Genomic DNA, 16,479 nt, shown 5'->3' with positions numbered 1-16,479 from the left:
AATAATAATATAGGAGTTGTGCAGTTTCCACAATATACAACATGCATGGTCAAAATGACTGCCCTCAGAAAATCCAGCTGCACAATTAACTTGATGAAGACAGCAAACACTTCTGCTTGTTCCCCAGGCACAGATTGCTCTAATGACAAAGACGGACAGAGCTCGGAAGCAATCTCAGAGACAAACTTTGAACAAACTTTGATATTGACATGAAACCCAAAGCCTCCCCCCGAAACCAAAATCCCCCCCCCTCCGAAACATGAGGCTCTCTGCATATGGATTACAACTCGTGACGTGTAAATCCACACTAATATTTCCTGCTGAGTATATTGGTTTTTTTATGGTTTGAAGGGCGGGTGGAATAACGATAAACCCTTTTGCCATTCTGTCTGAGAACAAGAGACGTGAAAAGAAAATCTACCAGTTACTCTCTCTGTGTTAAGCCTTGGTTCTGCTCCCTTTCCTTTTCAATAAACCTATTGTCTTACACCCTCCTCTGTTGTCATACGCCCGTCTGCTCAGATAATGGGATTGCCGGACTGTATATAGTGTCAGGACCCTTTCACTCTGGTTGTTGTGAATAAGGATTGTGAAAGGGAGGCACTATTCCCATAGGTGGTCAACGCGCACGTATGTTCACACACAAATACGGTTTATGCACACATCCGATGCCTGGCTTTCAGGGTGGGGAGATAATGCTAGAATAATTTAAATACTTTAAATTAGATGTCTTGGAGGTTTGTTATTCACATTTCCGTATTAGAAACAAACAAACAGACCGTTCGTCTCTCCCCACCACAATCCGGATACAGAAAATAACCCACATTTGTTATGAGCATGCAGATTCCCCCACCATTAAAAATATATCTCTATATATATCAGCATTAGTTCTTGTTTTTAAACAGAAATGATGCTCTTTTGCATTATGTACCATGAAATATTAGATAAACAAATGCAATTATTTCTTCTTAAACAGACTTTCATGTTAAAAGAATGAAAAGAAAACATGCATGCAATTCACAGACGTCCTGGCTCTGTAAACAGTCAGAAAGAAACAAAAGCAAATACACACGTACACCCACATGCAAAATTGTGCCCCAAAGCATGCACACTCAGGGTTTAAGCATTTGTCTTTAGCCAAAATAATTACTAGGTCATTAACAACGAAGGCACCTAGCAATTATTGAAAACATCTGTTCCTCCTCCTCACGCTGGCTTCCTCTTTCTCTCTTTCCCGAACATGCGAAAATTAAGAGACACAGACACACACACACACACGCGCGCACACGTACACATAAGCTGTGGCTTAGAAAAGCAGCAGATAAAGAAAACAGAAAAAGCATCAGGGTTTAAAGTGCTATTTTCTTGAACGTAAAAAAGATCCTGAAATTGAAAAGCAGATCGCGTGCAGAAATTTGAGATCCGTATTTGAATGGCATGCAGTCTCCAAGGAGATGATCTCTAATTTAAATAATAAAACCAAATTTTTTAAAAAGTAATTGGTGCAAATGATTTTTCCCCCCTCTTCCTTTTTTTTCTATTTTTTTTTTCGCTTTTCGACTAACAGTCTCTTAAACCCTGCATGCTGCAGTGCTATAGCCTCTGTTCTGCAACGGCCGTGAGAGAAGAAGCTACCTGAGAGGTTTCACAGTGCCATTTCATATCCATGTCTGCCTGGCTACCCTGCGTGCTTATAGGTTTTTTTCTTAATTCTTAATGGAAATCCTAGGAAATTTAGTCCATCCTCTGAAATCAATACTGGTGACAGGAGAGCTCCCTGACTCAGTGGGAGATCAAGATGATAAATTGCCTGCGCATCAGCCCGGCCTATCAGTGCTCCGCACACAGACGGAAGACGAAGGGGAGAGAAGAAGCAAAAAAAATACCACACCAAAAAAATCCACAGAGAACGAGCTCCATTGGTCACATGCTGTGGAGAAGCCAATGGCTGAATCGTTGCTAAGAGAGGGGAGGGTGCTGCAGTTTCTTCCGCAGATCAGAAGTGCTGCGTTTCACCATTGGGTACCACCAGCCCTGCTTCTCCCCTTTCTCTCTTCTTTGCAGATTCAAGGAGGATGTTACATCTTTTCACATCACCCCCACTATGTTTTAGGTTTTACCATTCTGACTAAATGTAATTAAGCCAGACCTAAGAAGGGTACATGTAGGAAGGGGTGGAAAGGGAAAGGAACGCCATCACCGTGATCCTACTTAAACTATTTAGATCTATTTCCCTTTGGCTGATTATTGTGGGTTGTTTTCTTTTCTTCACATTAATTTGCAACCTTAAACAGAGCAATTAGCACACAGCCCTCAATCCAGGACAGCCCCGGAAATTAAGAAAACAAAACAAAAACCCTTCTGACTGTAATTATCTTTTTTTTTTTAACACCCAGGCTAATGAATGCTATTTTGTGTGTGTGTTATGTTTCATAATGAATGTTTTCTCCGCAATGATTCTGTAAAGACAATTAAGCAATATTGAGAGATACATTACGGAGATGCCACTGCACTAATGAGAGCTGTATTTTTTAAAAAAGATTCATGCCCAGCTATGATAGGCATTTGATACTTAAAGGGAGAGGGGGGAAAGGGAGAGGCTCTAGTGATGTTATTGAACCCTCTTGCACATAAGTAGGTCAGCAAATAGACAGAAAGAAAGAGTGGACAGATCTATCTCGCCTTGGGGACTTGCACAAATTTTGGGGGCCAGAGAATCAGATAAACAAGGAATGGATCCAAGTGATCAAGAGATACGGATCGCCAAGGTTCAGATAGTAGTAATTCTGATATATTCAGTATTTGCTGCCTTAGTAAGATGAGCTGTTCCTTTTGCTCTGTGAAGCAGATACTTATTTACTGTTACACTGCCCTGATTGTGAAAGTAACAATAATTCTTACACAAAAGAGCAGAGAAGCAGCTGGGATACCATATGGAAACCTTTTCCAAAGCACATCTGCTATTTTTCATCAATCAGCAATAGCAGATATATTGTATGGGTTTTCAAGGTAAATGATGTTAGTGGATCAGACTTGAAGAAGGAGGTTAGAGGCAACAAAAAATGTTTGCCATCAAAACACACAACCCTTCACAAAAGAATTTGTTGATTGTTGAAGTTCTTCCACTTGTAGGTCCTACAAATGATCTGAATATGCTTCTGGCCATTTCAAAAATCCACCATGTTTCTAACAAATCTGCCAATAAATAGCTACGCTATGCCATGTCAAAATACCACTGTTCTTGTGATATGTCAGCTATTCTGTTCCAAAACCCTGTAATTGCCTCAGTATTCTTTCCTTTACATCAAATTGTAATATGATGTGATATTTTGTCCTATGATATTTTGTCATAGGTTCATAATAATAATAATAATTATGATAATAAAATTTCTTTCTTACCCACCTCTCCCTCTGGATCGAGGCAGGGAACAACATCAAATATAAAATACTATAAAATATACAAAAATGATTAAAAATATATAAAACTAATGCATTATTAAAATAACAGCCAGGCATTTTAAAATTCGACTGGGTAGGCCTGCCAGAAGACTTTGTAGCTTTTTTTTAAATTCAGAAAGACTGTTAAGCTGGTGAATCTCTCCCCACAGGCCATTCCACAGTCTGGGAGCAGCAGAAGAGAAGGTCCTCTGGGTAACAGTTGTCATCTTAATTTTGGCAGACTGAAGTAAACCCTGAGGTCCCTGAGGACCTGAGTGTGCGGGGCGGATTGTATGGGAGACGGCGATCCCGCAGGTAACCTGGACCCAAACCTTGTAGGACTTTAAAGGTAATAACCAACACTTTATACTTTGCCCGAAAACTAATTGTCAGCTGGTGATGTGATTTTAAAATTGGTGTAATATGGTCACCCCTAGATGTACCAGTGACCAACCTGGCTGCCATATTTTGAACTAGTTGAAGTTTCCAGACTAGGCACAAAGTTAGCCCTATGTACAGCACATTGCAGAAGTTGGGCCTCGAAGTTACCAGTATGTGCACTACCATCTTTAGGTCTTCCAACTCTAGGAAGGGGCACAGCTGGCATATCAGCTGAAGCTGATAGTAGGCACTCCTGGTCGTCGCATCTATGTGGGCTGTCATTTGGAGTGACGGATCCAGGAGCACCCCCAAGCTGCAAATGCAGTCTTTCGGGGGAGTGTAACCCCATCCAGAACTGGTTGACACACCTCCAAACCCAGGTTGGGGCCTTTGACAATAAGCACCTCCATCTTGTCTGAATTCAGCTTCAGTTTGTTTTTCCTCATCCAGCCCATTACTGTCTCCAAGCATTCATTCAGAGGAGACACACTATCCTTAGCTGATGCTGTTGTCGAAAGCATAGAGAAATATATTCATTCATTTGCTCTAAACTATCTGAAAACTCATGATACACCAAAAATATTTCAATCCCTCACAGCAAGCTATTTCCACTTTTGCAAGGTAAACACACATAAGAAGTTCCTGATTATATCTGTGAAATACAAAACCCCTGATGTAGTGCTGTGATAAGCAAAACCCATATGCATATAAAATATTCAGAGTCTTTCATCAAAGTCCACAAAAGGCACAAGTCTATTTCACTGGGTTACTTGGACAACTGGGGCATGTCTACACCATAGGGTGTAGAGTAGGGATGTGCTCCACTTCTAATCGGACCAGCGAATTAGAAGCGGAGCGGGGGGCTTCGCCTGCCCTTAAGGCGGCGGCGAAGAGGATTGGGGGGCCGGCGGAGCGTGGCGAAGAGGATCGAGGTGAAGGCGGATCCTTCACCTCGATCCGGAGCTCCGCCGGAAAGGTAAGTGGGGTTTACTGGGTCCTGCCGCTGTCGCCCATGCGGCGACAGCGGCAGGGCCCGGGAACCCCCCTGCCCTCCTCTCCCTTACCTGCCTCCGCTTGCAGCCCAGACTTCCTGGTTGAACCGCGGGCTCAATTGAAGATGCCGACGGACCGCGGACGGAGGCAGGTAAGGCCCCCCTCTTCCTTGGACCCTTACCAGGCTCTGCCGCCGTCGCCGCATGGGCAGCAACGGCAGCAGGACCTGGTAACCCCCCTTGCCCTCCTCTCCCTTACCTGCCTCCGCTTGCGGCCCAGACTTCCTGGTTGAACCGCGGGCTCAATTGAAGATGCCGACGGACCGCGGACGGAGGCAGGTAAGGCCCCCCTCCTCCTTGGTCCCTTACTGGGCTCTGCCGCCGTCGCCGCACTGGCGGTGATGGCGGCAGGGCCCGGTAAACCTCCCGCCCTCCTCTCCCGGCCTTACCTGGCGCCACTCCCCTCCACTGCGGAGCTCTGATTCGAAGCCGGAGCTCCGCGGTGAAGAGGAGCGAAGTATGGGCGGAGCGGCACGGAGCGGAGCGGGCCGACCTGAAATTTTCGGATCGGCCCGCGGGGCGGAGCGGGGGGTCCGTGCACACCCCTAGTGTAGAGTGACGGAGGGGTAAGAATCGCAGGCTTACTGGCTTCTGCGATCCTCCCCCAGCGTCTAGATGGCTGTCACAGCTGCCATTTTTTTTCAGTAAGGGAGAAGGAGCGCCATTGTGCTCCTTGGCAAAAAGCTATTTTTTAAAAACAACAACACCCCAACTCCACTTTCTACCCCTGATGGGCACGGACTGCCACCATGAAACTCTGTGCCCATTTCAAGTGCCCTGCTACTCACGGAGAGGATGGGATGACCCAGAAGCAACAGCCACACAGCCTGCACTCTGTAGGATGGTCCCGGGATCGCAGAAAAGTCAGGTTTTCTGCGGTTCCCTATATCCCGGGAAAAGTTCTTGCTCACAGAATCATAGAATAGTAGAGATAAGGCCATCGAGTCCAACCCCCTGCTCAATGTAGGAATCCACCCTAAAGCATCCCTGACAGATGGTTGTCCAGCTGCCTCTTGAAGGCCTCTAGTGTGGGAGAGCCGACAACCTCCCTAGGTTACTGGTTCCATTGTTGTACTGCTCTAACAGACAGGAAGTTTTTCCTGATGTCCAGCTGGAATCTGGCTCCCTGTAACTTGAGCCTGTTATTCCGTGTCCTGCACTCTAGGATGATTGAGAAGAGATCCTGGGTTGCTCCCAGGATTCCCTGTGCATTATGTGGATGCACAGTGTAGGAGGAATTTTCTGGTGGTATTTTAAGAGGTGCTGAACATAGTTAAAGGTTCCTGCAATACCTTGTAACAGTACTCTTTAAATTCCCCACTATAGTAGGTTTAAAGAAGATCTGGAGATAGACATCCAGAATGATTGACTTCACTCAGGCCTTAATTAGACCTAAGTTTTATCCCGGGATCATCCTGGAGTTGTCCCTGCCTGCTCCCGGGATCCCCTGTGTGTCACTTACATGAACATGGATGACCCTGGGACAATCCCGGGATAAAACTTAGGTCTAGCTAAGGCCTTAGACTCACAAGCACAATGAAACTGTTATAACTTTAAAAAACATTTATTAAAACAATCTAAGAAAGTTAAAGTCAGACACACAAACTTCCATTCAGCAAAGCACAAGTCTGGCAGATTTGGAGAACAAGACAAACATAAATACAAACAAAGACAGACAAACACAGACTGTGTGAAGGAGCTCTTCTCCACAGAGGGACTTCCATCTCCCAGGCAAGACCAAACCATGCCTAAGGGAAAGGGAAGACACCTTATTCCTCTGTGCTCAACCTTAAATGCCCAATTTGACATCATCAATTCCTCCTATTGACGTCTTCTAAACTCCTAAACCCATTGGACCACCTCATAATTTAGACCATCCTCTCCTGTAAACCTCCTCCCCTTTCTCAATTGGTTGTTTATTCTTGTGGTTGTCTGGATCTTATTTTTCTAACCACAACCTCACCTGTCCTTCACCTTGGACCCTTCTCCTAGTTACAGTTAGTACATGTCTTTTGAGCGATACCAAGTTGCAAGTCTTCATGAGTAACATCATTGAGCAATGGAAAAGGAAAGGAACCTCTCGTGCAAGCACTGAGTCATTACTGACTCTTGGAGGGACGCCAGCTTTTGCTGACGTTTGCTTGGCAGGCCTTATAGCGGGGTGTTTTGCCGTTGCCTTCCCCAGCCGTTACTACCTTTCCCCCAACTAACTGGGTACTCATTTTACCAACCTCTGGAGGATGGAAGGCTGAGTCAACCCGAGCTGGCTGCCTGAAACCAGCTTCCGCTGGGATCGAACTCAGGCTGTGGGGAGAGTTTCAGCTGCAGAAACTGCTGCTTTACTGCTCTGCCCCACACGAGGCTCTTCATTGAGCAATATCAAACCATTTTTCCAAAACATTTTCTATCAAGCCTTATCCAAACCAAATCATCTAACCCTTGATACGGTGTTCTATGTGTATATGCCTACTTGTTCCCTTAATATTAACGCATTACCCCATCACTTGTACACCCATTCAAACACATTCTATGCCCCCCAAAAGCTTCTTTCTCTCTGCTATGCCAACAAACTTTTATAACCCCAATCTTACACATATCTAGTAAAAGTTCAAATGAAGAAATAATCTTACAACAGGGACAATCTAAGGACTACCCCGGGATATAGGGCTGGTGTAGACATGTCGCTAGAGGCAATTCTTACTCATCGCAGATGGTTAGCGGAATGCTGCTTACAAGCCCTGATTAGCTACATTTTAACCATACACAAGATGAAGATGAAACTTGTCACATTTGTAGTTTGTCTATGGTGAGTAATGAGACAAAGAATAAGCCCCAGCATTTTATATAATAGGGATGTGCTCCGCTCCACTTAGAATCGGAGAATCAGAAGCAAATTGGCCTGCTCCACCTTGCCCAGAGGTGGAGTAGAAGCGAACCGGGGTCCTGGAGAAGCATGGCGAAGAGAAGCGGCGATAGGCGGAGTGCTTCTCTTTTCGCGGAGCGATCCGCCCGCCATTTTGAATAATTTCGCCCATAGGATTGTATTGCGGAAAAGATTAGGGGATAACTGTGTTGTTTTTAAAGCTATCTTTCTGAAATTTTGTGTGCTTAGAGAGTCATGGCTGGGGGTCATTTTTAGCCTACTCTCAGCACTCTGCGTCGTGCGGTTTGCTTGCTATAATTTTTGGAAAAATAGGGTAAAAAAAGCGGGAGAGGTACCTTTTTGAAGTGCTGAGAGGCAGATTCAACTCCCAGTCATGATCACCTGATGAAGCATCCTCCAATCCCAAAGTTGGAGGAGGGGATAGGCAAAATGGGATACTTAGTAACTTGTGATACTGGGAAACTTCTCTTTCTTAGTCTGAATGGACTTTTCCCAGTGTTTTTTAAAAGAGTAGCCCCACCAAATGCACAAACATAACCTGAAATCATATACTAAGCAAATAAATAATAGATAGGAAACACAGCACTGCTACCCACCCTAACCTTGGTGAACAATGGAATAGATGTGGTGCAAGGGGATGAGGTCCCCTAGGGCATGTGGACGTGCCCAGTGCACACACACTGTGTCCTGCCCTTGGAGGGTAATCAGAACCCTCCAAAGAGTAACCAGTGGAGACTAATGCCTGTCATGAGTTGAAGTGACAGGTAGCTTCTTAAACACTGGTAATAACTTAGGGCCAGTAAAAAATTGGCATTCCCCTCCCCCTGGGCACGTCCACTTTCCTCTTACTGGTAAAAGACAGACATAGTCTTTTTTAAAAAAATATTCTTGTCGTTTATTCAGCAACACTGCTGCTTTTAATTCCACCTCTCCTTTGTTTGTTTATTTATTTATTCCATTTTATATATATACACCCCATAGCCCAAGCTCTCCTGGTATTTCCTCTTCAGTGAAGTCAGGCAGGCTTTCATTGTGCTTCAACTCCTTATTGTTGTTGTTGTTGTTGTTATTATTATTATTATTATTGTTGTTGTTGTTGTTGTTGTTGTTTAATAATGGCTGTGATCACAGTGCAGTCAATCAACTCTGAAGCAAGGATCACAAAGCTTTACTCTTATCCTCCTAGCCTCCTAGTAGTTATGGGATGCAAAAGAAAAGGCATCTCTCTGTGCTGCTCCCGCCTCACAGGGATGGTTTGCATTACTGGCTTTGAAACAATCCTTGGCTCACTTCCTTGTGCCCCCAGAAATGTCTGCTGCCTGCTTGCCTTCCCCCTGGGGTGCTGCTGTGGTGGGGCATCTGCTGGGACTGACCCCCCATACTAGATCTATGTCATATCTCTGTCTGGCTCTCTGCCCGCCTGTCCTCCTCTGTGACTGCCTCGCAGGGATGGTTTGTGTGTGTCTTGCTTTGACTCAGGGTCTTCCTGCGCTCACTTAGACTTTTTGAAGTTTCAAATCAATTTTTCAAGTGTGGAAGGAGATTCATATTTAGAGTTATCTACTCCCCAATTCATGGCATGTTGGGATTTCCTTTGAAATGGCCCCATTGAGCTGTCTGCAGCTTTAAATCCCTGAGATACTGGGGTGTCCGATTTTCAAAAATTCCCCAAAAATCAGGGGAGGCTTGGATTGGCTTGAGTCTTGGCATGCATGTGTATACGTGCATGAGGTGTCATGGTGCTGAATTTGAGGTTTCTAACCTTAACAGAAAAAAAAAGTTGTAGGCTTTTTTGCATTTCAATGCAAGCCTATGGGGGGGAAAAGCGGAGCTCCGATCCAGATCCGGAGCTTCGCAGCGAACTGGAGCGGACTATAGGTGGATCGGAGCGGACCTGATCCGGAAGTTGCGGATCTGGAAGAGAAGCGGATCGGGGGGGGGGGGGTCCGTGCACACCCCTATTATATAACACTGCAATCTGATACAGATTTATAAGCCCAATTGAACTCAATGTGACTTATAGGATTGTTCTATTAGGGGAGCAACACCTGCATTTCCAATGTTGTTATTTAGTAGATTGACATGAAATGCCATATCGACAGTGATTTATACACAGCATATAAGATAACAAATGGAGAAACGATGAGCATGTTGCATTTGGCCTGCCGTCTAATACAGCATTACACGCCTTGCGTTTTTGCAAAGGACCAATGAGTCATGACAGCTCCAAGGGTTAATGTTATCAAGTGATTCTCTCTAGCTCCCTTAGGGCTTTTTGAGAATCACTCAAAACTACTTAGGATAATGAATGTCTACAGTAAGGAAGAAGAGATCTCCAGCACAGGAAAGACAAAATTAACTTAGCAATTATTCTAACAAAAGCTCAAAGAGCCAGAGCTCATTTTGAACTTTATTCCCACCAACCTCTCTGTCTGTTCCATTCTGGGGGTAAAAAAAAAAAGAAAGAAAAAGAAGCCAGGCACTTCATCTCTAATTTAGTAATCCCTTTTCCTTGGTTCTTTCTTTCTCCTTCAATACACACACACACACACACCCTCCAATATATAAGAAGATCCCTGCTGGATCAAACCAAGATCTCTTTCTTCATCAGTCACCACTAGCACAGATCCCATCAGCATATGTGCAAAATTGAGTTTGCCCCAATGTGCATCACTTCACACCTCCTGACAATGAACGGCATTTGCTATTTTGATTCCCATACTCCAGTTTGGAGAGATCCTTTTGGAGCTCTTCACAATCCCAGTTTTGTTTTAACTACCCTATAAATTGGGGGTCATCAGCAAATTTGGCCACCTCAGTGCTCATTCCTAATTCCAGATCATTTTTGAGCAAGTTAAAAACAACAACATTGGTCCCAATACAGATCCTCGCGAGACTCCACTGTTTACATCCTTCCATTGCATCCACCCCCCTGAATCCAGTTGGGCACCCACAGCACCCTCACAGATCCACACTCCAAGCACCTGCAAAGCCCGACAAGCGTTCAGCAGCCATCCACCCTTCCCCCCATCGTGTAAATGCATCATATGGTTGCACACAATGGAGGCTCTGGAAATTGTGCATTTCCCCTGTTGTGTAAATGGCGGCCATAGAGGCCCCATTTACCAAGTGTAAAGACACAAATGCTCCATTCATGTCTTTACTGTTGCATAAATCGGCCTTCATGGCTGCCATTTATGCAATGGGGGAAGGGCAGATGGCTGTCCAGCACTTGTTGGGCCTTGTCGAGCCTCATACAAGCAGGGTGGATGGCCGAGGATCCAATGGCTTGGACGTGGATGAGTTTGTCCATGTCTACCCAACTCTTATCACCAGCCCCAATAACTTTCCTCTGACCAAAATTAAGGGCCTCTTTCCTACCCTTCATTTTTCTTCACCTGTGTTTATTCATGCTATCACCCATGGCTCCCTTGCTCCATGGCTTTCTTTCTTTGCTTAGGTAACCTATTTCACAGCTTCTCCTCTCTTGTGGTGACTCCTCCTCTTCATTTGTCTCCTTCCTGTAGGGATCTTACCAGTGCTTCTCCTTGGCTTCCTAATATTTAAACTTGACACCATGCCTTATGTGCCCTCAGAAATAGTTATAGTAGTTTGTTTGTTTGATTGATTTGTACCCTGACTTCCACCTTTATAAAATTGTCCCAGTCTGTCCAGACTTGGAAATAGTTCTTCCAGTTCTTCCAATCATCCTTCAAACTAGATATATAATGTGTGTACATGTTTTAGGGCTTTTCCAGGACAGTTTGTTGCCTAAGACAGACCATCTAAATGGCAGCCCCCTTCCACTATTATTTATTTATTTCATTTCATTTCCATACTGCCCCATAGCTTAGGGTGACCATATAAAAAGGAGGACAGGGCTCCTGTATCTTTAACAGATGAAGGTTTAAAATAAAAAGTTTTATTTTATTGTATTTCATTGGAAAACTTCCTAGTGTCATGTGCCCCATCAACCAGATCTGCCCATTTTCCAACCAGAGACCTTCCATTGCACTTAGCCTCCACTACCTGAGACAGCAGGCGCCATTGGAGATCCACTAGTGGTGCATGTGAATGCACATGTACTTGTGCTTGCTAGGATACCCACAAGACATGTCCCAGAAAGCTGGAATTGCTACACTGATCTATGAGCCTTAAGGCTATAATGGAAAGGGATAATGCATAAGAACATAAGAAGAGCCCTGCTGGATCAGATCGAGGATCCATCTAGTCCAGCACTCTGTTCACACAGTGGCCAACCAGCCATCGGCCAGGGACCAACAAGCAGGACATGGTGCAACAGCACCCTCCCACCCATGTTCCCCCAGCAACTGGTGCACACAGGCTTACTGCCTCAAATACTAGAGAGAGCACACAACCATCAGGGCTAGTAGCCATGGACAGCCTTCGCCTCCAGGAATTTATCCAACCCCTTTTAAAGCCATCCAAATTGGTGGCCATCACTACATCTTGTGGTAGTGAGTTCCATAATTTAACTATGCGCTGTGTGAAGAACTCCTTCCTTTTATTTGTCCTGCCCAGAGATGCTTTCCCATGAACTGCTACAGTAAAGCCAACTGCTAATCACTACAGTGGTGCTTGGTCATGTAAACCCTCCTGACACTTCTTGACAGTAGTTAATAACACCAGCCTCCCAGAGTTTACTAACAGTGTTGCAATTACTGTCAAAAATGGTTGTGTACTTGTGGCCTAAATGGAGATAATTGCACATCCTTTCATCACATGGATATTATGAAGATAAATACATTGCAAACTGATGGGAACCAGATAAGTACATATGATTGATTGATTTTCTAATTAATCCCTACATAGCCGCTTAATTAACTCGGCAAGCAGCAATATGCAGGGACAACTGTATGGGTTGTTACATTCAGCTCTATAATTTTTGTCTCATTGGTTTGCATGCATCATGTTTCTTAGACTTTCAAAATGCTACATGTCCCAATTGTTCACAGTTGACTAGATTACCCCAGAGTGCTCATTTTCTTTTTAACTTTAGGGAAAAGGAGGGGGAAGAGTAGAAATTTGAAACTACTATTTAAGTGTTGAATAGCATGAACATGAGATGACTGATTTTTAAGTCAAGGCTAAAGGATGTACTATAATTTCTATTCTGGCATATATGCTGTAGCCTTCTCGGCCCAGCAACAGGATAACCAAACTCCTTCCTTCCTTCCTTCTTTCCTTCCTTGGAACATCAGGGACTGACACAGTACAATACAGGATATTGCAGGTGATTTGGGTTTGGATCTAAATCATAGGGCCTTGCTAGACGAGGCGTTAGCGCGCTGTGAGGCCCGGTTTCCCTGCTGTGCATCCAGATGACGCACAGGGGAATCCGGGCCCAGGCCGCGCTGAGACCTCTCTTAATGCGCCATAAGCGAATTCGCTTATGGCACGCCATTTCCACAGCCCCGGCTAGCGAGGTCCGTGGCTTTTTGCGGCTACTCGCTCATGAGTAGCCGGGAAAAGCCACGGACTGGGCACAGCGCTCATACGAGCGCTGTGCCCATCGGCCCGGGGGGGATCCCGGGGGGGAAGAGAGGGGCAGGGGGAAGGCCGGACCCGGCAGGAGGGGGGGGAGAGCAGGCATTGGGGATGGCAAGGGGGGAGGGCAGGTGAGAGAGAGAGCACCGGGCGCCACCGCCTGGACAAGCGGGCAAGTGCTGCCGCCGGGGCAAGGCCTGGCATGGGGGGGCAGCATCGCCCGGGCAAGCACCGGGCACCGCCGCCCAATCAAGCGGGCAAGCGGTGCTGCCAGGGCAAGGCCGGGGACAGGGGGGCTTAGTTTTTTTCTGTTTTTTTCTGTGTGCTCTACGACTAAGGTCTGACCTCTGTCCTAAAGGAGTGACAAAGGCATCCGAAAGGACTGACACATGGAACTTCGGGAGAATATAGGGAGGAGAGGGGGGCCCTTTTGTGGTGGCATTTTGAGATCTCTGGCATTAGGATAAACACCAACCCAGTGGTCTACCTGGGACTGTGTGCGCTCCTGTCTCAGAGTCTCAGAGAATGCAACACAGGGCCTGGCACCAGCAGCCAGCAAGTTGAGATAAATGCCAAGGCCCAAAGGCCCCAGATGGCTCAGTATTGCTGATGGTGGCGTCCTTTCCCTTTTAGGATTTATTTTTAAAAAAACAAATCATAATTTATGGCCTGGTCCTCCCAAGAAAAGTGTTGGGTGAGGCAGCTGAGGCTGCTATCTTTATTTTCCCAGAATACCATGACGCAGGAACCAGAGGCACTCTAGTGAAAATAAGGTAGCAGCAGCCACAGCCATCTCACCTGGTGCAGGGCCTAAATCAAATCCCTGGCATCTCTAGCTTGTCCAAGGAACTTGGATAGCAGGGATGGGAAATGTCCCTAGGAGAGCTGCTGCCAGCCAGAGAAGGCTGTACTGGCTTAGATGAACCAATGGTCTGACTACCGCACGCATGGGGCCAACCTGAACCCTGCATGGCAGAGTAAGTGCCCATCTGTACTAAAAAAAAAGGAGTTGGCAGTGACGAGGCATCACATGATTGCTTAAGTGTCTGGACTTTTCTCTTTTTATCTTTCACAATCATGCCTTCCATTACAATTGCCTGACGAAAACTATTGCTTCCTTGTCTTATATGTTTTACGGAAGCTTAAGAACATAAGAACATAAGAAGAGCCCTGCTGGATCAGACCAAGGGTCCATCTAGTCCAGCACTCTGTTCACACAGTGGCCAACAAGCTGTTGACCAGGGACCAATGAAGCAGGACAGAAAGGCAACAGCATCCTCCCACCCATGTTCCCCAGTAACTGGTGCACACAGGCTTAGTTCCTCACTTTTCATATTTGTCCATCGTTCTGGGTATAGCTGGATGGCAACTAGGGATGTGCTCCGCTTCTAATCGGACCGGAGAAGCAGTAGCGGAGCGGGGGGCTTCGCCTGCCCTTAAGGCGGAGGCGAAGAGGATTGGGGGGCCGGCAGAGCGTGGCGAAGAGGATCGAGGTGAAGGCGGATCCTTCGCCTCGATCCAGAGCTCCGCCGGAAAGGTAAGTGGGGTTTACCAGGCCCTGCCACTGTCGCTGTCGCCCATGCGGCGACGGCAGCAGGGCCCGGTAACGCCCCCCGCCCTCCTCTCCCTTACCTGCCTCCGTCCGCGGTCCGTCGGCATCTTTGCTTGCGGCCCAGACTTCCTGGTGGAATCGCGGGCTCAATTGAAGATGGCGACGGACCGCGGACGGAGGCAGGTAAGGCCCCCTCCCCCTTGGTCCCTTACCGGGCTCTGCCGCCGTCGCCACATGGGCGGCGATGGCGGCAGGGCCCGGTAACCCCCCCGCCCTCCTCTCCCTTACCTGCCTCCGTCCGCGGTCCGTCAGCGTCTCCAATTGAGCCCGTGGTTCCAGCAGGAAGTCTGGGCCGCACTTGCGGCCCAGACTTCCTGGTGGAACCACGGGCTCAATTGAAGATGGCGACGGACCACGGACGGAGGCAGGTAAGGCGCCCCTCCTCCTTACCGGGCTCTGCCGCCGTCGCCGCATGGGCGGCGATGGCGGCAGGGCCCGGTAACCCCCCCTATGGGGGGGACCGGAGCTCCGATCCGTATCCGGAGCTCCGAGCAGAGTGGAGTGGGCACAGGCGGAGTGGGGGCGGGGCAGAGCGGCCCGATCCGAAAATGGCGGATCTTAAAGTGGAGCGGAGTGGGGGGTCCGTGCACACCCCTAATGGAAACATGGTTGAGAAATGCCAGAACAAGCAAACAAACTCACTGTGCACCCAAACTCAGCTGGGCTCATTTCAGCCCACGGAAGGACAAAAAACATATCAAGGGCACGCACAAGATTTAGCCTATGTTGGTTTTTGTCCTCTTCCAGAGAAAACATTCATAGCAATCCAAGCCAAAATCTCCTCCCACTATCAGCATGTCCAGAACTCCACTGCCACTGGTTGATACAGATGGAAGGCATCCCTGGCTATTTCACACACACACACACACACACACACACACACACACACCGGTAGCTGTCAGGGGGATGAGATGGTTGTGTGAAAAGACCCTAAACAGATGAGAGATTAAAGAAGTCAGAAGAAAGCGGACAAGCGTGTAAAGGAAACCGATTAACCTACGTAATATCTGCCTGTCGTGTATCTCTCGTTTTGGTTTGCCCCCACAGTATTAAGCTCTGCTGGTATTTGCAAATGTTAATGTGATCAGGATTTCAAAAGCAGATTTGTTTTTTTTTTAAAAAAAACCTCACCCCAATATGCTCCTGTTTTGAAAATCCAACTGTCAGGGAGATTTAAAGCTATTGCTTCTGTTAGCAGTGAGGTTCTTGAGAGGTTGCATGCTCCTTGAAAATTATACCAGATTCACAAAATGTTGGTTGTGTAGAAAGCCAGCTTTTGAATGGTAATACAGATCAGCAAGTTATAAACTGTGAAAGGAAACTAGGACGCAGCTAAGCAGGAGCCTTTTGTGAGGAGCATTGATGCAGTGCCTCCCAGGAAATGTTCTGAAACATTCAAACTTGAAAAGCTATTACAATGTTTCAAAACAGCTTTTGCATTCACAGCCCGGGCCCTTGACTTATCGCCCTACCATAAGCTACTTATCCGCCATTGGCAACCCAGCCATCCCAACATCTTTGAATCCACATCAGCTTTCAGTGGGAACAGGAGAAACCATATTTATTTATTTATTGTATTTCTATACCGCGCAATAGCCGAAGCT

The 16,479-nt window shown here is 46.5% G+C and overlaps 1 protein-coding gene across 28 annotated transcripts in view; it reads right to left on the bottom strand.

Annotated features, from left to right (window-relative positions):
* Positions 1 to 16,479, bottom strand: part of NRXN1 (neurexin 1) — a 1,218,662-nt gene that overhangs the window by 72,411 nt on the left and 1,129,772 nt on the right. The window contains exon 1 of one of the 28 annotated variants that reach the window (XM_063123863.1): positions 1,636 to 1,862. The exons of the other annotated variants lie outside the window; for them this stretch is intronic. Within the exon in view, the coding sequence (XP_062979933.1) occupies positions 1,636 to 1,668 (33 nt within the window). The 5' untranslated portion in view covers positions 1,669 to 1,862. Of the gene's footprint in view, positions 1 to 1,635; positions 1,863 to 16,479 lie in introns of those variants that run through there. 28 annotated transcript variants of the gene reach the window in all.

The sequence above is a fragment of the Elgaria multicarinata genome, chromosome 4 (assembly GCF_023053635.1).
Source record: "Elgaria multicarinata webbii isolate HBS135686 ecotype San Diego chromosome 4, rElgMul1.1.pri, whole genome shotgun sequence".
Lineage (NCBI taxonomy): Eukaryota > Metazoa > Chordata > Lepidosauria > Squamata > Anguidae > Elgaria > Elgaria multicarinata.
The sequence above is the reverse complement of the archived record's forward strand: the minus strand, read 5'-3'. Positions and strand labels throughout refer to the sequence as shown.